At 36.6% G+C, this 25032-nt stretch overlaps 1 protein-coding gene across 8 annotated transcripts in view; it reads left to right on the top strand.

Annotated features, from left to right (window-relative positions):
- The window catches only part of HMGCLL1 (3-hydroxy-3-methylglutaryl-CoA lyase like 1), an 89457-nt gene that overhangs the window by 47148 nt on the left and 17277 nt on the right, over window positions 1-25032 (top strand). For 7 of the 8 annotated variants that reach the window (XR_009958026.1, XR_009958025.1, XR_009958024.1 and 4 more), the window contains exon 7: window positions 4516-4704. The exons of the other annotated variant lie outside the window; for it this stretch is intronic. Coding sequence is in view for 4 of the 7 variants with exons in the window: in XM_062572920.1 (XP_062428904.1) it covers window positions 4516-4704 (189 nt within the window). In the remaining 3 variants the exon portion in view is untranslated. The remainder of the gene's footprint in view (window positions 1-4515; window positions 4705-25032) is intronic. 8 annotated transcript variants of the gene reach the window in all.

The following is a 25032-nucleotide window of genomic DNA, read 5'->3' on the forward strand; positions in this document are numbered from 1 at the left end:
ATGATAAAAATACGCCTTTTAAAATATGCCTAGATTATTTTGTCTGCTTAATCCTGGAATGACCTTTTATGAATAAAATTTAAGGCAAACAAACACAAAACGTAGTTTACTCTAAAACTAGTTGCATAACCTCACTATTTTTTTCAACTATATCCAGTCAATTTTAAGAAAAATAATGTGTTTTTATTATAATCAATCTTGAGAAAAAAATACACTATTTCCTTCAACAAGATGGCAAGGAAATAATTAAGGAGATAGACTCAGGCACATATGTCAGTGGACTGTGTTGCATGAGATGATTTCCAGCACAACCACCTGCAAATAGAATCTGCTGTTAAATCTGTTCTGTGCTGGCATGAGCATACTGCTCACTGTCCATCCATAGTGCCACTACTAAAACATCGGCACATGTACTGTATCTGGTACATGATGTGCTAGCATCATGTGATTAAGGTGTGCACCAAAACTCGTCCACAACGTAATTTCCTGCTACTTACCTTACTATGCTTCTGTGATGGAGTAAGATACATCTTCCCTCCTTGTGCCCTTTTCCAAGAAGGATAAAGGAGAAGGAAGGAGATGTTTTGCTCAGCCTTTCTCTCCAGCAGAAAAAGAGATGAGGGCCTAAAAAGGCAGGAGAGTGAAACACAGCTGTCATATTTTGCAGGAAGGCAAAGAGGGCAAAATGAGCAGTGAACATGAAAGTAAGGAGAAAATTCCAGAGACACAATGCAAGACCTGTTGACTTTCCTCCTGGAGAAGGATTTGCCTTCTCTTCCACTATGCCTGTTACACTTAATTACCTATTTCTGGCAACCTAGCAGAATCTCCAAATCATTTTTTTGTTCTTGTTGTTGTTCTGTAGTAGCTATCAATATTTGTCTTATATCCTGTGTTCTGTATGCGTGGCTTTCAGGTCCTGTCCTCCTGCATCTTCTTCTAGTTTACATTCCAGATGGAACTTGTGATAGTGCTGCTCCCATGGCAGCCACATATACTCTCACTCTTTGAAAAAATAGCTAAATTGGAAGGTATTCAGTATTTCTAAATTAATTGATTTTAATATGATGTGAAAGTTAGACGTGACACAGCTTTAGTTAGAGCAGTGATGACAGATTCAGCTGTGCTGTTGGTAAATTGCTTACTGCAATATCATGTTCCCCAACAGGCTTCTTTCCATGTGTTGCTCATTTTTTAAAGCTAACTACTATCCTTGCACAAAAGAGCTCCCTTTCAGTTTGACAGTGGGAGAGCTATTTAGTGTTCCAAACCTGCAAACTTTTACTCACACAGCTGTTTTATTTTCTGTGTTCATTCCAGTAAGTTTTTCCTTTTATACCTGTACACCATTCTGAATATGCTTAAAAAATAAATAACTCATTAAGTTATTAATTCAGGCCCTGATTCAGCAAGCATTGGTGCTTATGTACAAGCATTTGATTAGCTGTTAATAGGTTTTACATAAACACATGCACTTATTCTCTGATGAATCAGGATTATCAAAATTACTGACTGTGCTGCAAAACCCTGTCAGAGAGCTGCCTCACTGATCGTCATCTTTTTCAGAATGAGAGCATGTCACTCCCTTGACTATGTATTGCAATCAGCAGCTATGACTTAGGTTGATACTGTTTCTTCCAGGATCAGCAACAGTGACCATTTTTTTTTAACAAAAGTTTTTTTACCTAGAGCAAAAGTAATTAGGAGAGGTGGATCACAAACTGGACTACATTCATTTCTGTCTTACTGCATATTTAACTGTTTTACACAAAGGGGTCTAATGGGTCTAAACTTCAGATGCCTTCAAACTTGTAGAATCCATCTAGCACATCTATCTGGTTCTTCTCTCATCCTGTAAAGTAAACCACTGCATAGCCCTGTTTTATCACCCTGCTTCCTGAAATGGAGTCGCTTTTTAACCACTTACAGTCCTCCAATTCGTTTGTTTTAACTTGAGGCAAATAAGGCTTGAAATTTTTTGGAAACATACCGTAACATCCTTAAGCCAGTTGTGTTGCCCACTATCTTCCAGGCATATACTCAGCTGTTTTTATCTGGAGCTGTTGTCTCTCTGCCTGCTTCTTTCTTTCATTAGTTCCATTTTAACCTAGATCAGTGAATTCATATAAATATTATCCAGCATTCAATAATTTCCCCTCACTGATCAGGCCACAGAAAATGTGTATTCTTGTTTCAATATTATTTAGATTATTACAAAGTTTCCATTACGTCACAAGGATTGCAATGTATATTTTTGCTGTTATTCAGTTAAAAAACATCTGTAACTGGAATGCGACCTGTTTGTATTCAATTTAAGAGTGTGGTTTTAGATTTTCCTTCTAGCAGTAGGATTGTTCACATACTTAAGGGGTTGCAGTACTGGGTCAGCAGCTTGCATTCTGGTCGATGCCTGGCATCAGGGCAGTACTCCCCTGAGGAGCAGCACAAGACTCATGCATAGTAAAACTATGGATCAGTGAGTGCAGAGCACAACCTCTTTCTATTAACAAAGCTGCAGCCTCATCATCATTTTCTGATTAAACTGACAAAACAGTAAGTTCTCTTCTCCCTCACCCTTTTCCCAAAAATCCTTACTGAAAACTTACAAAACTATAACTAATGAGCCTTTTCCTAAGATAAGATAGAAAGGATAGAAGGACAGTAGGATAGAAAATCCAGTACAGAAAAATACCATTTAGCTTTCAAAAATGCGCATTCTTCTTGGAATTAAATATATACTTTTTTGCTTTTTAAGGGTTGATTTAAGTTTAGATCATGAAAAGTCAGTGATGATGCTCAGCTTGTTAGTGCTCTCTATCAAGACCTTTCAGAGCTTGATTTTCTGAAAGCTGAAAGACCCACAGACTGAGTGCTCAAAAGAAGTGAATCTGATCTAATTTCCAGCTCTTTACATGATCTAGTTGTCACTAAGATACTCAGCTAAGAAATACTTTGAATCAAGGATAAAAAAGAATATCTAGGAAAAAAACAGAGTCTACTGCTTTCACCCTGATATTAAACAAAAGTTTTGGGGTTATCTAGAGGTAGCCACCACTAACTGCATATGATCCATTTTTTGTTGCAGCAGTAGTCCATTTTAAACACCTGCCATTTGTTGATGATATAAAAATATGTTGCAAGGTGGAATCCTGGTGAATGTCCTTTCTTAAGTATATATCGAATTTATGGTGGTTATGAACCCAGGACTCTCTGACTTTAAAGCACAAAGAGTTTTACTACATTTGCGAAAGTCGCAGAACTTGTAAGCTTTGAGCTTGCAATTCAGACTACTTGAAGTTCTTTTTCAGCTGTTCTTTGAATTAAGTGAACAGCAGTATTAATCCAGTACTTCCAGGACTGCTGGTGCAGTGCTTTGTCAGCTTCCTCAGATGTATTCACAGCAATCCCACTGATGAAGTCTTGGAATTGCTTTAACAGCAAAGTGCAGGGCAACTGAAGTCCTGGAAAAGGGTTGTATTTTTTCATTTCTAAACAGTTAATTTCTAGGCTAGGATTCTATATCAGTGAAGCTTCCTTTTGGGAGTGTTGATATACAGTGGGGGATGCTAAAAGGGACAAACATATTCAGAAAGTGAAAATAAATTGAAACTCTTTCCAAATAAATTCAATAAGCTAAGATAGAAAGTTCCTATATTCAATTTCAAAGGCAGTATTTTCAGTGCAAACATGATTTTGTGCTTACTAGGGTATGTCTTTCTCCATACAGACATTATGGGGCCAGACCTCAAATCCCTTATTTGTGCAAAGAACTCCTCAAAGGCATAATTCCAGAAACATTTAGGGCCCTACTTACAGAAGTAAGAAACATTTGTATAAGGTTTTCTTTGGTATTAAGAAAAACCATAAGACATAAGGACTATAATGTTAATTATTTTACAGTTGTACTCTTTTGTATTTTAATGTTTGGATTTATAAAAAGCAAGCAAAATTGATACTAGCTACAGCATGTTAAAACCTGTTTTCATTGATGCTTTCAGTGCCAAGAGAAAGCAAAATCAGGCTTTTAGTTAATTATTTATTGTCTTAGTTCAGCGCAACTGCTTGGCTCCATTTAATAACCAAACAAAAAGGCAAGTCTTTATCCCATACAGCTTGTAAGCTGAAAAGAACATGGAGAAAACCAAACAGCTGGAAAATCCCCAGAGAGAGGAAAATATTAGTAAAGGATTTCACAGAAACTTAATTCGTTGTGTAAAATCTTGCTTCTTTGGAGTCTGTGGGAGAGTCAAAAAGCAAGTTGTTGATGGATTTGGCTTAGTTGGTTATTTACATATGGAAGCAGAACTAGAAAGTTCAAGAAGAGAGTCTGTGGGATATTGTTGTAGGTGACAATGTTCAAGAATAAATAGAGGATTTCTGATACTAGGGCCTCCTGAGTGGGATGAAACCTTATAATATGCTAACAGCTATACATAAGCGTATCCTTTTTGCTGTATGTTCTGAACCACATTTTTCACTCTTTCATCTTCTTTGTGTTACTCTGCTTCTAATCAGGTGTCCAAACGGCTGTACAGTATGGGCTGTTACGAAATATCTCTGGGAGACACAATTGGTGTGGGGACTCCTGGAAGTGTGAAAAGAATGTTGGAAGCTGTTATGAAAGAAATTCCTCTGAATGCTCTTGCTGTTCACTGTCATGACACGTATGGCCAGGCGTTAGCCAATATCCTCACAGCCATACAGGTAACTCAGGTCCTCCTTTTATAGATATGATAGTAACAGTTGAATTCAAATGCATAATTTTAAAAATTTCATCCTTAAGGAAGTCAATAGAATAGGAAACAAGCACTCACCAGACTTTCAGAAACTACTGCTCATGCTTCAGATTATCTACAGGTATTACTACTTTTGCTTATGCCAAGAAAATGTCAAAACACTTCCTGCAACCCTGCATGAAACTAGAAATTGTCAGTTCTGAATTCTTATCTACTTACTACCTTGAATTCCATACAAAAACACTAAGAGACGGTGGTGATTCAGAGCCATTGATTTTGGATGAATGAGGGAGAAGTACATTTCCTTTTGATGTCTTAGATTCCTCTTTAGGAATGTGAGCACATTCATAGATTACTAAATTAAAAATTCTAATTGAAAGAGGTGTCTAAATATAAAATAGAACAATACATAATTACATTCATTGGATTTGCTTTCACACTGATAAATCTAAATTCTTAAGAATATGTTACAGAGAATGTGTGTTTTAGATAGCACTACCACTGTTAACAAGTCTTCAGTATTATATGTTTAGCAATTATGCCTTTCGAATAAGAAGAACAATAACTTTGTATCTTGTTTTATCATCTTTCAAATCTGTTGCTAAATAGGCAGAAATAGTTAATTTCCTTAGAAGATATCTTTTCCTTTATGTTTCTTAACAATATAGATACTTACTATAAGAAACAGGCTACTAATTCTAATGTACATTTTGTAAGGATATTATATTGATGAAAAATATTTTCAAATACGTATGCACTCCAAAGGAGAGGTTTCTTACTAAAGTTAGAGAAACAAAAGCTGTTCACAGATTGTAGGTCTTTATGTTCTACTTTATGATTAGTAGTGTATCTTATTTCTGCTTCTCTGCAATTCATACAATAAAGTCGTCTTGACTTAATAGTTTGGCATGCTGCATATGTTGTTTAGAAAGAACAGCAGTATATTAACAGTTTTAATGGTATCAGCAAGAAGAAGGAACAGGGAAATATTTCAGTATGAGAATCTCTGTACGTATTCAATTAGATACTGAATGTCAAAATCCAGTAAAAAAAGGTTCTGACTGTTACTTGTGGTGTTCACTATTGAGCCTTACTTGCTTTAAGTGTTGCAAATGTATACCTACGTATCATGGGATAAATAAATTGCCAGTTTCACAGTTAGCTACAGTTGCAGATATAATAGTTAGAAGCATGAAAACCCTTGATCATGGGAGGAGTTATTCATAAAAATACTTGAAGCATTGTTTTCAAATCCTTCCTGAAAATAATTGCTGTGGTGGTGCCTACTAAACACTGAAACTGTGACTATGCTTTGTTAACCCCAGTATCTGTTACAAATGATACACTTCACATTTACTTCATGCTCCTATCTTTTTTGCTTACGTCTTAAATTAACTCTAAGAACTAAAGGTTGAAAAAGCTCTTACGTACCTATTGGACAGTTTAGGCTAATTAAGATGGAAATTCAAGAAAGTAGTACATCTAAAAAATAGTTCCCTACCCAGCCTTCTCAGATTACTGAGATTCCAGCAGAATACTTCCTTTTGTGATAAAATTCTGCTACAGTGCATGTATAAAAGTGCTGTATTTTGGGCTGAACAGAACTTGTCATAGATTTAGCCAAAAGTTCTTGATGAGGTAGGCATTACAGAGGCTCTCTGACTGATTTTAGGCAGGCTGCTCCTTGGCTTAGTCTGAAGGTAAGACCCCCTGACTCTTGGATCCTCAAACGAGGCTTCCTATGGCACAACATCCTTTCCTGTCTCTGTAGCCTACCACTGATTCTAAATAATGACTTTGTTCAAAGAAAATTGGCAACTAGCATTGAGTTATGCTAATCAATATTATTTCTAAAACAGGGCAGCTTTTACTAGTCATCTTGATTACAGTGCCAAAACCGTTAGATCAAAATGACAAGGTCACTTCTAGCCCTTGCTGTCAAGCTTGTTTGTATTTTACTGTCTCCCAAAGAAAAATGCAGGGTAGTTTAAGGTTCTGGAGCAAAATCTCTTGTCTTAAACTCAGTAATTTTTTTCACTCTCCAGATTCTCCACAGATGGAATTTTTAACATTTCTTTCTTTATGGGCGTCTGTGACAGATACGGTGTTTCGTAAGGAGTAAAATGTGATAGAGAAGTTATGGAAAATAACAGGCTACAATTATTATATGAAAAAAATTATAAAGAACATTCAGCAAACAAATTACCTTCTTCCTAAGACATTGTAGGCTCCAACCTCAGGCTGAATACTATTGTATATTGTATTTTCTAAGAATTAATACATGAGCTCTGAAAAGCCACAAATCACTCTACACTAATTCAGGCAGTGCTTGGATGGGAGATCTCCTAGGAGTGGAGGGAAGCGCTGGTGATTCAGTAAGTGACTTTTTATACAGATCACATATTGTTTCACGCAGGATAATACTACCCAGAATATTTTCTTTTGTTTGGGGCTGATCCAAAGGCATCTTGAACTGACATGCTGTATCTGTATAAGAAATTAACAGGGAAGTAGCCTTGTAATTTTAGTATTCATTTTTATGTGTGTTGTTTTAGCAAAAGGATAGATATTGATAGATGGAAGAGAGATAAGACAACTTTTAAAGGATAAGTAATTTTTTAAGTTGTTGAAGTGAATAACAGACAGAAAGCATTGCCTAGAGAAAGGAGATACACTTTCTTTTATGAAGAGAATCTGTATAAAGTTGTGAAGAACATGAAGTGATGTTTCAGAACAAAATATTAAACATTTTAAGCAGGAACATGTCTGACTCTTGATTAACTGGCATAAAGTTGGCCGAATCAGGGAAGTAATATATTAAAATTCAGTGTATACAGTTTATTCAAGAGTCAAAATCAGAAGATGGGAAGTGGTGTGGTGATCTGATTAGGGGTTGTGATATTTTGAGTAAAATTCATGTGTGAGTTAGCTAATGTGACAAAAACAAAATGTAGCTGAAACAAATAGTGAAACATTTGTAGGAAGTTGTTACAGACCTCCAAGGAAGAGTAAAAGGATGGATCAGGAAACTTCTCTGCATGGAGAGGCCCCAATAAGGTAGACCGCTGATCTCAGGAGATTTGAGTTACCTTGACAATTAACTCCCATAGCATTTACAGAATGGCTAGGAAGGGGGAAGTCTTTAATGGAAGAACTGTTTTATTACATAGCTTGTGTAGTTGCCAGAACTAGCTGAGTGAGTATGTTTTCGTAGCACATATCTGAACATGAGAAAGAGTATGCCAAAAGACAAAAAGGAGATTTGGCTTGCAGTGATAGCTTCATGAGTAAAACAGTTGCATTGTAATCTCACAGAAATTTATCAAATTTGAATCACTAATATTAATTCATTAATATAAACTGATCCTTACTTGCACTACTGGAACCAGGTCCTAACTTACAGAAAGGCAGTGTAAAAGTCTAATGGCTTACCAGAAGCAAGGATTTTTAACACTTTGTGTGATCATTTCTGCCTTATTGGACAGTATGAAATGAATGAGTTTGATGACCTACCAAACAAAAATACTTTTTTCATTAGTGCTTTCTTTTTCCAGAAAATAGAAACTTTAGGGGAAAATGAAAAACAATCCCAAATCCAGATTTTAGTACCAGAAATAGAATTTAGCAAGCCTATAATTAAACTTTTGAGGTGTCTAAGATTGCAAAATCCAAATTTATGAATATAGAGTTTCTCGTTATGAACACTAGAATAGAAAATGCCCTTTTACAGATAGCCGAAAATATTTAATAAAGTTTTATTAATGTCTTTTAAGTCCTTGAACATTAAAGATTAAATAACTTTTTTAAAAATCCAAATAAAAATGGCTGACTGCTAAAGTCATTCATCTATCACTTAACTAAATAGATTCTGGCCCCTTTGGTTCTGGTGAGACTAAACAATTTGTATGCAGGTTATTTTTTGCACCAGATTGCATGTGGAATAGAGCTAGATTCACACAAAGGCAGTTAGTGTTGATATGCTTATATTTTAAGTACCAGAACTAAAGAGGAATCAGAACAGAGATACCTAAGTTCCGACTTACAAATCATTATTTGTAAGGATCAGTATGCTAAAAGATTAGAATTCCCAACAGCCGGCAATGGTATGGCCTGAGTTAAGCACTGAAAAAGGACTGTGTTTGAAATCCTCCTTTTCCGTGATGCTTATCGATTTACACTTGGAGCCTTAAGTGAGATGAAATTTCAACCAAAAAGCATCTCCTAGATTTAAGTACCTGACTTGTCCTTTTTCAAGTACAAGATTTGCTGTTTATGGCTGCTCAGCTTGCCCACAGTACAGACTGTCAAGGCCTGTGACTCACTCTTCCCCTTTTAGATGGTTGTTCAAAGCTGGCTCACAGATAAGCTCTGCTGTCAAGAGGCAGAGAGGCAAGATATTGGCAGTTAGTGTTTGCCTGAGTCTGAGTGTACATAAAGCCCTAGCAGATCTGCACTGGAAACTTTGTCAGGGAAGAAAAGAATTCAGAAAAGCAGCCTGAGGAATTAGTTTCTGTCTAAATGATATGGCTTGTGAATTATGTTCTATGATGTTAAGTTCTACGAACTTTAACATCTCTTCTGGCTCTTCTTTACAGTCTTTTTTGGCTGCCACAGTCCTCCTAAGTTTTTAGACTTGTATTTCTGGGACTAATTCACCTAAAAGAGTATAGATATAATGATAAATTTCCAAACAAATATAGCATCAGTAAGAATATCTCTATGCTAGAAAATCCCCTTTGCATTTTCATCCTGCAGTCAATCCTTGCATGCTTGATTTGTCCAGTTTAGTTTAGTAGGTGTCTGCAAGGATGCAGGAGACGTATAAGTGTATCCCAGTGAAGGACTGGTATGTACAGCTGGAAGACATTCAACTTAGAGCTGTTGAATAAGAGAAATAATAAATGTAATAATGGTAGAATGGCATGAAGGTATGGATAACAATGTTGGAAGGCCAAGTGAGAAGGTGGCAAATACATTTTTTATACTAGCTACAATTAAATACTCAACCATTCTAGGATTTCTGTTGATGATTGTTATCTTGTGCTTTTACTGAGTTATGCATATAAGCATACATGCAGCCACAGTTTAACCTTTGATTTAAAAAGTATCAACAGTATAATTTTTAAAGCAAAAATTTTATGAAACGTACAGAAGCTAATAAACATTTTCCTTGGGTTTAGTTTTCAAGAGCTTTATTATTTTCTTTAATTTCTTCTTTGAGTTTAATTTCCAAATAGACACAAAGTTAAAATCAGCAAGTTTGTCCTGGATTAATGTTGAAATTACCCCTTTTTCATGATTTTAATGCAAAACAATAGCTGGGTTATGATCTCTTCAGACTTTGTCTACGGTTGCTTGGTCAGGGCCACAACATTAAAGGAGATTTTAAAACTAGATGAGCTTTGTTGCAAAATACTGTATTAGGGGAGAATTATGAGTACATAGTATAAGTAAGAAGTAAGCAATAAAACTAAAAACTTGGTTCCTTGCTCATACATGTATCAAATAGCATGCTGGATAACAAAACAAAGACTTTAAAAGAGAACAAAGAAGGCAGGATTAACTCAAAGTGTCATTAATTCATGTATGCGCTTTTATTTTTGTGCTGATGTAAGTGGTCACCATGTAGGACAATCAAAATTCAGGACTGCTTTTTATCTACCTATGGTCTAGATTTAACCAACATCTGAATTCCTTCACTTTCTCTCTGTAAAACAGAGCCGAAAGCATATACACAAGTCTTCAATAAAGATTAAATATGTTCTTTCCTGTATCCCAGCTGTATGTACCATTGACTGTTAGACCTTACGTTCATCATTGTTAATCTACCTCTTCCAAAAGACCATAGGGTGAAAGTTGTGATAGGATTTTAGATACATGTTAGAAATGCTCTCTTTTTAATTTCCTAAAAAGTACAGTTATTCAGAGCTATAGCATAGTAGAAAAACAAATGATACTTCTGTTACATAGTAAGGAGGCTAGATTAACAACCGTGAAGAAGTGTGAAGCCTCTATGTAGTCACTGTGCTAGAGCTGGGCTAGCAATTTCTCATGAAACTGCACAGTATGAACTGAGTAATGGGAAAGACCGTCTAGCCATATTTGTCTGCTTCTGCACATGTAAAACTTACTACTTTTTAGGCTTTGTATAGTGATTCAGGAGATGAATTTTTTATGTAGTGGGCTGCCAAAGTTCTTGCTTGAATTAAATATCACTTGAATTTTTTTATTATTATTATCAACTGTGTGCTGGGGTACCCAAAGCCTAGCAGTAAAATGATTTATGTCTAAACTCATTTTAACAGAGCAAAAATAGTTATGATAGGTTTATTTAAAATTTCAACACCATACTAAAGACAATTTCTAAAGCCAATAGGGAGGGATTATATAGAATGAATGAGGTACAGGAGATAGGGACCATAAAATATTGGCTTGTCTTCTCCCAATTTGCGATGTCTCTGTGCACGTCACTTTTCTTCAATTTTTAATTTGTAAAACAGAAAGGAGGCTCATCTCTTTTTCTGTGAAATGATAAAAATATCTACAGAAGAAGAGGATTGGCAAAATGCAAATTATTTTTATGTAGTCTAGATTTAAAAGTTATTTTTGAAGTTATAGTTTGAATAGATTTTAATTTTTGTTTAGATTGTGGTATTGAGATTTAAAACACTAAGGTATATGAGTGGATAAATCATCAAAATGTATAAATGTCTATTCAAATTAGCAGAGTCCTGTAACACTCCATTTCCTTTCCCCTACTCAGCCTGGTGTTCTGTAGAATTCAAGCTGTACAGGAAAAGGCTTGCCTTATGAAACATTCATATATTTGGGGATCTTGAAAAATGTTGGTATTTTTGCATTCCTGTTTTGAGAAAGGCAGAGAGGTTTCAGTAGACCTCACAGGTTTACTTTCTTCTGTAAAATGCTGTTTACAAAAGAATAAAGATATGCTAGGAGACTGCAAAGCAATCTGAGAGCTCCGGATTTCAAAGTTCAGATGGGGAAACGTTAGAAAAAAACACAGCTTGATTGAGAATAGCTAGTATAGGATTCAGGAAGGGCTGGTCATGCTTCAGTATTTTGCTGGAATTCTTTGAGGCAGTCACTGCCAAAGAAGACAAAGGATATACAGTGGCCATCATATGCTTTGATTTTTCAGAAAACAATTTACAGTGTTCTGTACTGGAAATTAATATTAAGGCTTGGAGACATGTAATAAGTGGAAAGTTGGCTAAATGGCAGGAAATAAATGGGAGTTATAAAATGGAATTTCTTCAAGCTGGAAAGCACCCACCAGCGGGGTAGTCAAAGAATCGGTCTGTGGATCCCACGTTTTTCTACTTAAATGAATAATTTGTAGTTCCATAATGCTCATGTTAAGGACAATTGTTCTAACCAAATCTGACTAATATTCTAACACAAGGAAAAGAAAAATATTTGGGGATAAAAGCAGAAGAGTAGGAATAGGCATAATTTTAGGTAAGGTGAAAGATTATTTGATAAAACATGCCTATCTTTTTAAAAAAAGATCTTCCCACAGCTTTCTACTTTTATATTTCTGTAGGAACTAATTTATCGTAGGCACTTACCACATATATTCTAGGTTTAAAAATGTAAACAATACTTTTGAATTATTGATCAGCAAACTAAAACAAAATTCCTCAGAAAACATCAGTTTGCTTTTTTATGTCTCTTTCCTTTTGTCTCTTTTCCATGTAGAAACAACTTAACACATAGGTAATGCTAGGAATTAAAAAGTTCAGACGTTTGAGCTGAACAAATACATGATATTAAGAAAGGAAAGACTAATTAAAATTGTGTAAGACTGATACGCAACAAAACGAAGAAAAAGGCTGCATCTGAAAGCAGACAAATCAGGAGGAAAGTTGCAGGTGAATTTTGAAAAGGTTCCAAGTTGCAAGGTTTCTGTGAAGAAAATTTAAAAAGAGGCTGTGTACCTTAGGAAAGTAGAAAAACATTTGTATTATACTATCAAATAATACTGCTACTATGAACTGTCAGCTAGTTACTTCTGTAAATGAAAGAACATACTGCAGAAATGAATAAATCAGACCTACATATGGGAAGAAAATGAAAGCATAGGCATTCATTCTGAAAATCTGAGAGGTCTTTTGCAGTATTTTATCTGGGGGTTTTGGGAGGATGCTTTTTAAAAATACTGATTTTACACTTTTGCCTATAAGAAAAAAACCCAAGAAAGCAAATGAACAAACAGTACCCCCCCCCTGCTCTTTTCTCAGATCAGTACAAAAGAAGGAGCAGCCCTATTTTTATTAGTCTCCTGTTTTTGTAGGATGTGCATAGTATGCAATTTCTAAAGAGCTGAATTTTTCTGACCTTTCTTCCTGTTTCAGAAAAACTCGATAGCCTGATAGTTCACAAATAAATTCCTCACTGATATTATTACAACCTTTACCCCACTACTGAAATGAAGTTTAAACAAGTTATTTAAGTTTAAGCTTAAATAAAATTTCTGACTTGTTTCAGAATATTTAAATTTTGAACTTTTTAGGATGGGAGAGGGACTATATTTGTTAGTATATATTGAATTGTAGCCAGAGGTCCAAAGACAAAGATGTATTTACATGAATATACTAATAAGTAGTCTTATTTTTTTAATGAATCTTAGTATATCCTAAGCGATTAACAAATAATAGAAATCTTCTAGCTACCTCGAATGTGATGACTGAATTTCAGAAGCTTTCAGTCCTTGTTAATGAACCAGCAAACCTCAAGTCTAAGTCTATTTCAGGATACTAATCAGACAAAGAGATCCTGCATCAGTTACAGAATATTCTCATCTCCAAATTCTCCCGCTAGAGCTGACTTGGAGCAATAGACACAACTTCCGTTTGGCTCAAACTCAAACCTCAGCTGTCTTTTTAACATTTTTAAACTAGAATTTCTCGTGCAAATCCACTTACCTCTCTGGATATCTCTGCAGCTACATATAGATTTATCACTCTAGATCTAAATAGAATGCGATTGGAGAAATCACTGCAACAACTAAAGAAATAAAATTAAAGTGTTTTTTTTTAAGCAGTTTTTCATCTTAAAGCCAAACATATTCTCTATACTAATGGCACTGAAGCTGTGGATTTATAGAAGGAATGGATTTGGCCTAGATATTTTATGCCTTTTTCTCTTTTTCTGTGCTTGTGTCTCCTTGCCTTGTTACACTTCTTTCTTGGAATGCTGTCTGATTGTAGCTTTCCAAATTGCATCTTAGATGCTTGCTTTCTTTTTTTGAGTTTCCCATGCTTAAGTAACATTCAGTTGCACATTTCACTTCCTTCAATGTAAGTAGTATGTTCCAATTTTAGCCTCATTGATAATTTTCTATTCTATTAAGTCTAGAATCATTAAGGCCATTCTGATTTTGTGGACTGACACCTGAAAAGTATTCTGATATTGCTTCCATTACTGTGCATCTTTCTACTATTGCAGATACAATTCTCAGTAAAAAAAATGAACAGATTCAGACAATTTACTTTAAATGATTATTATTCATCAGATTTTACTCTGCTGCATTATTCTTTAAGTTTCACATTTGGAACTATAGTTTGTAAAACAAAATGAAATTAGATTTCAAAAAATATGAGAATATTATGAAATTTTCCCACTTGCCAGTTAATAATGGGCTTGCAAATTTGTCCTTCGACCCAAATAATTATGCTCAGAAAATAATTTAGACGTACTTAGCCAGTGGACTGTAGGCCCATTTGAGGGTAATACTCGGTATAGACTGTTATTGTCTACCTCCCCTCTTTTTTGTTCTCCTTTTCAATCTCTTTTTTTACCATTTTTTGCCTCCTTCAGTGCCTAAGTGGAGTGAATAGAGTGCTGGCAGCTCACTGATGAGAAGGGAGAATCTGGCACTTGGCAATTTTCTTTCTTTTACTGTTTTCCTAGTCATTGTTTGGTAGTTGTAAGTCCACATGGCCAGAGCAATAGCCTTTTTACAGACCTCCTTTTATCAGCCCAACTGTCTCATGTTTAACTTGACTGTTTAAATGGCTAAGAGTCAGCATCATCCAGTTCTGAAGTGGACTGGGCAGCAATCCAGCTCTTTCTGTTAGAGACAGACATTCATTTTTTTGGACTAGAGACAAATTACTTCCAAATGCTGGAAATGTAAGAAGGCTTTTCAAAATAGGTTTTCAGGTGTTTATAGAACAAATTAGTATAAAATAGTTTTCAAAATGCTAAGCCCAATTTAAAATAAATATTTAGTACTTCTAGGAGTTGTCAAAATATAGCACTAGAAAACTGAAGTTACTGATCTGTTGCATGCATAAAAAAAATAATGAGGGCGCAGTGGTGTGAAATTCCCTATAAATTTTTCTATTGTGCCTCAGCTGGATTACATATATAAAAAGGTAGTACTTTGTCTTTGTCTTTTTTTTTTTTTTTTTTTTTTTTTTTTTTTTTTTTTTTGAGGAGACTACATGGCTTGCTGTAGGTTTGATGAGATGCTTGCCTGTAGCAATCAGAAATGAGACTGATAACTTATTTTGCAACAGTTTTCAATACAATTTTGAAAACAGAGTCTAGGTTGTCAAGAGGCCTGGAAAATGCAGATTTTTGTTGATGTAAAGTTTGTTTTCTGTGACTCATTCAACATCACTTAGGCTCTCTTTGCTTCACAGAATGACAGTCTGTCTTGACGTCTATTTTACTTGTCCCTTTTGTTTTTGTAAGGTCCTACTTGTTTCTCACTTATTATCCAACTTACACAAAACAAAGTGAGATTTCTGCAAACAGGTAGTTTTCCACACAACTGACTCATCCCAGAAGTGTCCTATCCTTGCAAGCCTGTCCCCTTCTCACTTTCAGCCCCCATCCCCACATGCATTTCTTCATCCATTTCTATCTCATAAGCTGTAACGATAATTTTGGACATCAGACTAGATGAATAGACACTATATTGTTCCTTTAACATGTTTCTAGCCTCAACACCTCCTCATCCTTCTATTCTAGTTACATTTTTTTTTCTTTTTTTTCACACTGTTCCCAAGACCTCACTTTCATCATATCTCCACCTTAATCAGTCGCCTTTCTCCTTTGTGCTGCCTAAGTCCAGGGAAGTGTTAATTGGCTACATCTGTACTAGTAAATTAGATATACCTGGACTTCTCTGGCACTGATACCAATTAATGTGAAAAGCCTGCATCAAAAATATCAAATTCTTACCCTCCAAAACAGAGTCGCCACTTCCAAACTTCCTACATAGAATAGAATCAGTAAGTTTGGAAGAGACCTCTGGAGATCATCTAGTGCAACCCCCCTGCTCAGCAGAGTCACCTAAAGCATGGTAGACAGGGTTGCATCCAGGCAGGCCTTGAAGATCTCCAGAGAAGGAGACTCCACAACCTCTCTGGGCAACCTGGGCCAGTGCTCCGTCACTCTCACAGGGAAGAAATTGCCCCTCACGCTCAGGAGGAACTTCCTGTACTTCAGTTTCTGCCCATTGCCTCTTGTCCTGTCACACGGGACAACCGAAAAGAGTTTGTCCCCATTCCCTTGACACCCTCCCTTCAGATACTTACACACGTTGATAAGATCTCCCCTCAGTCTTCTCTTCCCCAGGCTGAACAGGCCCAGCTCTCGCAGCCATTCCTCATAAGGCAGGTGCTCCAGCCCTCTGATCATCTTTGTAGCCCTGCGCTGGACTCTCTCCTGTAGCTCCATGTCTCTGTTGTAGTGGGGAGCCCAGAACTGGACACAGGACTCGAGATGAGGCCTCCCCAGGGCTGAGTAGAGGGACAAGATCACCTCCCTCGACCTGCTGGCAACACTCTTCCTAATGCACCCCAGGAGACCATTGGCCTTCCTGGCCACAAGGGCACATTGCTGGCTCATGGTCAACTTGTTGTCCACCAGCACTCCCAGGTGTTTCTCTGCAGAGCTGCTCTCCAGAAGATCAGCCCCTGGCTTGTCCTGGTGCCTAGGGTAATTTCTCCCTAGGTGCAGGACTCTGCACTTGCCCTTGTTGAACGTCACGAGGTTCCTCTCTGCCCAACTCTCCAGCCTGTCCAGGTCTCTCTGAATGGCAGCACAGCCCTCAGGTGTGTCAGCCACTCCTCCCAGCTTGGTATCATCAGCAGACTTGACGAGGATGCACTCTGTCCCCTCATCCAGGTTACTGATGAAAAAGTTGAACAGGATGGGACCCAGTACTGAGCCCTGGGGGACGCCACTAGCTACAGGCCTCCAACTAGACTCCACGCCAGTGATGACAACCCTCTGAGCTCTGCCTTTCAGCCACTTCTCAATCCACCTCACTGTCCACTTGTCTAACCCACACTTCCTTAGCTTCTCTAGGAGGATGTTATGGGAGACAGTGTCAAACGCTTTGCTGAAGTCAAGGTACACAACGCCGACTGCTCTGCCCTCATCTACCCAGCCAGTCATTCCCTCATAGAAGGCTATCAGATTGGTTAAGGAGGATTTCCACTTGGTGAGTCCATGCTGGCTACTCCCGATCACCTTCTTCTCCTGCATATGTCTGGAGATGGCATCCAGAATGAGCTGTTCCATCACCTTCCCAGGGATGGAGGTGAGACTGACTGGCCTATAGTTGCCTGGGTCCCCCTCCTTGCCCTTTTTGAAGACTGGAATGACATTGGCTTTCTTTCAGTCCTCAGACACCTCTCCAGTTCTCCAGGACTTTTCAAACGTGATGGAGAGTGGCCTGGCAACAACATCCGCCACTCCCTCAGTCCCTGTGGGTGCATCCCATCCAGGCCCATGGATTTGTGCATGTCAGGCTTGCCCAGAAGGTCTCTAATCCTAGATTAGAGGCCAGCTGTGAGTGGTCGCAAATTTACGCTAGTTCCCACAATGTACCAGAAATTGTTCAGGAGACTGCTGCCTGGCACTGTGTCAGGTAACAATTTGGTTTGGTTACCAACTGGAGAGCTGTGGAGCTGTGAAGAACTAGACTGTTCTTTTGTGGAACAAGGAGTGCCTGTGTGATACTGAAAAACCACATTGCTACTAAAAACAAATTGCTACCAAATTGGTAGCAATTACAGACAGTGAACAATTGAATTCCAGTTCTTGGGAGGGTTCCCTGGTCCTGTTGAATTTATCAGTAATATAGATATACACAGGAGAGCACAAGTTCCTGTACATTAGCTGTACAAAAGAGAATGTTTTGCTTTTATTCTCAGTGGCTGTTTTGCAATGTCCTCAGAGGTGAGATTTCGGAGGTTCTGAACTGCTTTGAGCATATTCTGTACTGCTAGAGTCTTTGGAGATTTTCACTGCAGAGCTGCAACAAGTTTTCACTAAACATGTCTCCAGTGTGTCCATCTATTATAGCTAAGGTGGAATGCCCCAAATTACAAGTCCTTGATCCAAGCCACAGGGACATGAACATTTAAAAGGAGAGTATATCATCATTTACTAATATGAGGAAAGCAGTGTGTTTATGTTGTTTTTAAAAGCTGAACTATTTTGACTATTTTTTCCAGAACAATTTAGTTCAAGGCAAATATCCATCACACACAACTTCAGTTTGATTGGTAAAAAAAAATGGCAAAGCTGTAAGCAACATACCGTAGGATCTGAATATGGAAAGTGTTGGCCACTGTCTGTAGTTGGCATGGCTAGCATGCTGATCTAAATTAAATTTCTAATTTAAATAGCTGCAAGATTGATATCTGTATTTCAAAAACAGTCATCCAAAATATACTCTAGATACATACTAGGTTTGTGTTAACAGACATATTTTTTCTTATTTGTTTCTGTGATAAAAATGTAATTACAGTGATTCTAGAACATATATTTCTAGGTAATCTGTAATCTAGAATATGAGTATGCTAATACTTGTGTATCTAACTTCATGTTTTCATCTAGTTTCTTTCTTGATTGACGATTGTATACTCTTATTCCTTTCACTTTCTTTTGGTTTTGAGCTGACGTGCTGACATGCTGCACATTAAAAAGATATGTAGTGTAATGACAAAATAACGTAATATTTCTACATAATTGTGAAAGGAAATTTTCAAGAGTTTGGTGAAGATGCAGTTATTTACAGTACCTTTAGTTTCTTTTTCTTCAGAATTTGATTCCTCAGTCAGTTTCTCAGGCTCAGATTGAACATCATTTTAATTGCATTTTCAAAAGAAATTATTTCTATAAGTGTTTCTTGACTTTTTAAAATATTCTCTAAATATCATATTGCAGTTTGATCAGGCTATAACTGTACACATCAGCTAGAAGAAGATAAATGGCTTTTAGATGTGTGTATTTTTCTGCTATGGCAAAATTACTTCCCCTCCCTTTTTCCCCTGAAGAGTTTGTTGTTGTTGTTGTTGTTGTTGTTGTTGTTGTTGTTGTTTTTAAGTTTAATGGTAAGTGTAAAACAAGGACAACATTGGTGCAATATTTCTTCCCAGGTAGAAATAGTTCTTTTCCTTACCCTTTGTTGTTTATGAGTGTGCTTATTCTAGCTTATGCCTGGAAAGAAAGGTCTTGCCTTGCAAGCTGACATTTAGAGCCATGTAAGGTTGAGGCTAGTTTGCCATGGCAGGAACAGTCTGGGGAAATAGCTACAACTGGATCACAAATCCCAGTGTCTCCAGTAGGAAAGAGCAGTGTTTACAGGATGATGCTTTCTGCCTTTTGGGGCAGCTCTACAGACAGCTGTGCTGAGGGGGTGGACCTAAACCTCTGGCCATTCTTGTATATTTAGGACTCCACAGAACCAATTCTGTTGTGATCCAGCAAGCAGTGAAGGAAGAGGATTTGTTTCATGTTATTAAGACATGTAAGATGGCTTTAAACAAACTTTTAGGGTGTTTTAAAATAAATTAAAGTGCAGAAAGTTCAGAGATACTGTGATTAGGCAGATTCAGGTTTCTGAATTCACTCTAAATTAGTATGTTAGACAGATCTTTGTAGCCATGTGAGAGTGAGTGATTATTTTGCCTAAGTGCAGTAAGTCAAAGCTGACTTGGTCAAGACAGAAACCAAAGCTGATGCAGTACTTGAAGTATGACAATCAGACTTGCTTCCTGCACTGTGCACAAGCAACACTGAACCAGTCTTCTTAATCAATTCATTTGTCATTTATATATTTGTTATATTTTTTCTTTTGAAATATTGTGGTACAGATTGAAACTGTTAGGCTTTCAGAAGCTAAAAGAATTTGATCTTTTTTCAATAAATGAATGATAGTTTTATACACTATGATTTTTGTCAGTTTTCATGTTTTCCTGTTTGTTTTTTTCTGCTTTATTGCTTAGTGCAAGTGCTACACAGTGATAGACTGAGAGGCAAATGACAGGCATACACAAAGACCTCTCAGATGCACAAAGTTAGCAATTACATAGTGAAAGAAACATTTTTCTCTAAGTTAATCACAGTTAGATTTTACTTGCACTAGCAGTTGTAACAAATAGTAACAAATTTAAATTCAATGTATCTCTTCATCTTAAGAATTAACCAAGTGAGCAGAATAGAAGTAGATATAGGAAGGCAATTTAGCAAAAGATGAGATGCTAAGCTGATTGTTCTCTTAAGTAAAAGCAATGTTTTGGCTTTACTGTTGAAAGATGCTTTGGCTAAGCAAAGTGAAATTGTCTTTTTTTTTTTTTTTTTTTTTTTTTTTAAGAAAAGGATCTTTATTCAGAAAAGAAAGAAAAGAAATTTGCAAGATAGATTATATTTTGGGGCTTCCCACTTCAGTGCTAGCATTTAGTTAGTCAGTGTATTGAAAGGCAAGGTTCTTTTGGAGGTATTGTAATAAAAGTGAAGAAAATGATAAAACCAATGAAGTTATGATGAAATAGTAGAATTTGAGAAGTTGTCACACTTACTGTAGAAGTTTACTACATTATGATGTAAACTGTGGTAAGAACTTTATTTTATGTAAAGGTTCATTCCAGCTATGGTTTCCAGAAAGATGCTCTTTTTGATCACATTTCATTTGGTTACTTTGTTGTAATTATTAGCTATTTAATCCCATCCTGGAATTCTACTCAGGGCATTATATTTTTGCACAAAATGGAAAGTTCTACTTCCTTGAAATTATAGAGATGAATGAATAAAACATATATTCCAGAGCTCTTAAAAGGGAAGGGGGTTGCTTCTTGTTTCTGAGTCTTTGCAATAGAAGCTATATTTTTTAACAAGACCTTACTACTCCCATTTGCTAAATACATTTGACTAAGTCATGAATCAGATTAAGCCTGTACATAGTGATTTGCAAGTTCAGGGCGTATTTAGTGGGAATGTATGGAATAATAAAAAAGAAGTGCAGATGATAGAAAAAAATGGCTATTTTTTGTTACAAAAGGTATAGAAGAGAATAATCACATAGAAAATGAAGATCAGAAATATCTAATACTTTATTATACCATAGTATTTACTATAATATTGCTACAATTTTTGCTTAACAAAATGGGAACCAAGTCTTTATTCCCTCTAGAGAATGAGCTGTACAAGCTGAAATATATTTTTATGTTGTTGGGTTTTTTCCTTTGCTGTGATTTTCAGAACACAAATACCAGTGAAGAAAAAAAGAAGCAGTGTAACTACTGTAAATATGTTAGAAATTGTCCATCTGAAGTCCCTCAGCCTCTGGTAATTAGAGGCCATCCTGTGGAGATTGACAGGGTAAATTACCAGCAAATGTTTACACAACAAAACATATGCCCAGTACAATATCCTACACTGATGTTACTGAAACCAGAGTCCGGAAATGTACAGTGGAAACAAGACCTGGTACTTTTCTTGTGCCAACACAAACAGCAATTACAGCACAGTGTGAGAGAAGTCATAAGAAATACTACTGCATATCAGTAGTTCAACAAAGTCAGCACTTTTGTGTAATTGCAGGGGAAAAGGGCTGAAAAACATTACAGATCTCAGCAAGAAATGGCCCTTTATACTTTTAAACTGATCCTTGATAAAACAATGCTGGGGTCATGAGAAGGCTACTCTGCCAATTTTGCTTCACTGTGGGATCCATTGACATCTGGCTGAGCTGCGGAAGCTGGAAAACTTCTTTAATATTCTCTTGACAGTAAAATGGACATGTGGAAAACATTCTAATCTGTTAATCTTTGGTGCTCCTGAAGAAAAAGGACATTTGGCTTTATACTTTGTGATGATAAATATTAAGTCTCCAGATCTAGCTGTAAATAAGTTAAAAGCATTTAAATGGAGAACACAGTTCTTATTTTCCAAATATGGCAGAAGAAGGATACGCACCTGCATTATCCAGATGATGTAATAAATGCCAGGCATTTTTTTCTAAGGGTAGTTTACCATACTTGGCAATTTACTTTTCTTAATGGTGGGTATGTTTTGTCAATGAATATTAGGGAACAATAACTCTAAACTCTACATACGCTAAACTTTTACATACTAAAATAGAATAAAGTGTTGTTTCACTCAAGGGATTATGAAAATAAAATTTAAAGAGATTTAAAATTATAGTTAGGCCTGAAAAAATCTCAGAGGTGTTGCTTTTTATTTAACAGTATTAACAATATATATTATTTTTTGTCTAGACTTTAAATATAGTCCATAATGATAGTGAATGGTGCAGATATGTATCTATAAAGCTTTAAATAAAATATATGATTCTTCATTTCTAAAATGAGATATATGTCTAGAAATGAGAAGGAAGAGGACTCTATCACATCGGAAGATAAAGGCTATAGGTATATGCTATACATATTATGAATATGAAGCAAATAGTGTATATATTGATATAAAATGCAGAAAATGCTATGGATTATGGGAAAACTACTAAAATAGAATTCAAAATTTTTGCAAATTCTTGTACATTTTGAATTCATCAAAACAAATATGCAATACATAAAAATAATACATTTATACATTTGATGAAAGTTAAAGTGTTTTCCCAGTTCTGACTAATAAATGATATCAATATAACATGTGCACCCTGTTGAAAATGCATGAGTTTCTTTAGAATCTTTAGAATCTTTAGTTTCTTTAGTATTTTCTGTTGCAAAGTAAATAGCCCCAGGAGTTAATGGAACTGTTACTTTTTTTTCTTTTTTTCCCAAAAAGATGAAAACAATAACAACCAGTTAAAAAGTTCTGACTTTTGGTTTGATAAAATCAGGTCATTTTCTTTCTGCCCACTTAGTAGTGAATCCTGATACTTCATTGCTTGTTATTAAGATCTGTTTAAACATTCATAATAATTATGATAAAATCATGAAGTCTATCCTTACTCAAGGAAGTTCCCAATAAATAATTTTAGCCAAGTAAGAATCAGTCCAGTCCAGTGACAATGGCCTAGCTTGATTCCTTTGAAATAGATGAAATGAGAGGAAGGAGGCTATAATGGTTACAACAGTAACCTGAGCAACTTTCTGGAAGATGTAAGTACTGACATCCAAGGAGAAGCCTTAGAAACATGAGATTGCACAAAAACATATCTAAGAGCAGCCATTCCCAAGACAGGGCTGTCTCAGTAGCCACTATTTTATTGCTGCAGCAATAAAACACTCACTCTGCAAATGCACCTTTAGACAGGAAGCTGTTTGTTGATCACCTTAAAACAACAACTGTGAATAAAACCATTCTGAGGTAAAGTATGATATAATATTAAAACTACTGTCATGCTGAAAATTAATGTGTTGATAGCTAATGAATCTCTAGAACCATTTTGGGGGGCTGTGATCATTGAACATGATTAAACGTTTGCTTGTTTTCTTAGTAGATACTTGCATGTCTAAAATAATGTAGTTTTGTCTTTTCGTAGAAAAGAAATGCCAACAATATTTTGCAGTGGTCTATTTTCTACATATGCTTTATTGCACGGAAATCTGTTAGCCAAGGCTAAAGGAAAGGAACTGAAACAGGGTGCCTTGTGATGGATAATCTCATCAGCATTAAAATGGAGGGGGAGTATTCAGCTACTTCAAATTCTGATGAGCAGCGGATCCTTTAATATATCACTACTGTCATTATATTTGGGGTACCAGTCAAAAATTTCAGATAGGTTTTCTGACATACAGCAGAGACAAGGGAGGCTTGGACTGAAGTGTTTACCAACTACTCTTTTTATCACATCCAGGAGAAACAACTGTAGGTCTAGCTGCCAAGAGCTGAGTGGGAACATAATTAAAATTCACTAATACCTGAAAAGGTCTTTTCACTCTGTATGCAGAAGCCCACTATGCACTGAGTGAAGCTGAAATACTTGTGGAAGAAAATGGCTTTGTACTAGGACTAGCATATGTCAGGGTTAGTATCTGACTGTAAATTGAGGCCTCACATTTACTCTGCCTTAGCATCTCTTGGAGAAAGCTTTACGGAGGGAGGGGAGGCTGACATTAGGCTACATTTTCAGACCTCCAGAGATCCCCTTAGAGTTCCTGATGTCTTACCGCACGTTCTCTCCACCCATGTTGATCCTTTGAGGGATCCTTAGCTGCCACGCCAATGAGCCAGTGGTAGTTTTCAGACTGTGAAGACCACCCATGTTGTATGGGTGATCAGCCCATAGACATGGGGTGATGATACTTCTGCAGGAAGACTCCACAGCACATCTGGAGATGAGCCTGGGGGACATAGGGGAGGTCCCCCTTTTCACTGACTGGGTGGCAGGTGGGTGTGACTTCAGAGATAACGTGGGGAACGATAGTCAAAACAAAGTATTTTTTGTGGGTGGGTGATGTTCCTGGCTCTAGGGGAGTCAGGTGCTGCTGTGTGAGGGCTCTGGCTGAATTAAAATCAGATGGATTTTTAAATGCTGTGCTACCATTTCATTCCTTTAGATACCCTGATGCTGATATAGCATTATACTAACATGGAAATAAATAGTTTTGCTGTGCTTTCCCAGCTTTCATATAAAAACTGTATTTGCTACCCATTTACTTTAAAAGAATTAACTTTTCTGCCACCCATCTACATTGTTACAAGCTAGTGTCCCCTGCCACTTGGTGCCTCATTTAGAAAAGAAGTGTTCTTTTTGTGCAAACTAAGTGAAAATAGACCTCCAAGAATAGCTTAGATGGGCCACCCAGCATGAGCCACTGAATCAACAGGAATTGATCTTTCAGCAACTAGAAGAGTTAAGATTTGGCAGAAGCTAACCAGGGCCAAAAGACAAGAGTAAGAGAATTTGTCATTTCTTTCTAAGGCATAGATCTTGGTAAAGCTGGTACCTAAGAGAGATAATCTAGGTTATATGATTCCTGACCTTATAAAAAAGTAACCTTTCCAGAAACTTCCTGGCTCAACTGAGTTTGTGATGCTCGGATCAGATTTGCTGTTTTCACTG

Source organism: Rhea pennata, chromosome 3 (genome assembly GCF_028389875.1).
Source record: "Rhea pennata isolate bPtePen1 chromosome 3, bPtePen1.pri, whole genome shotgun sequence".
In the NCBI taxonomy this organism is placed as follows: Eukaryota; Metazoa; Chordata; class Aves; order Rheiformes; family Rheidae; genus Rhea; species Rhea pennata.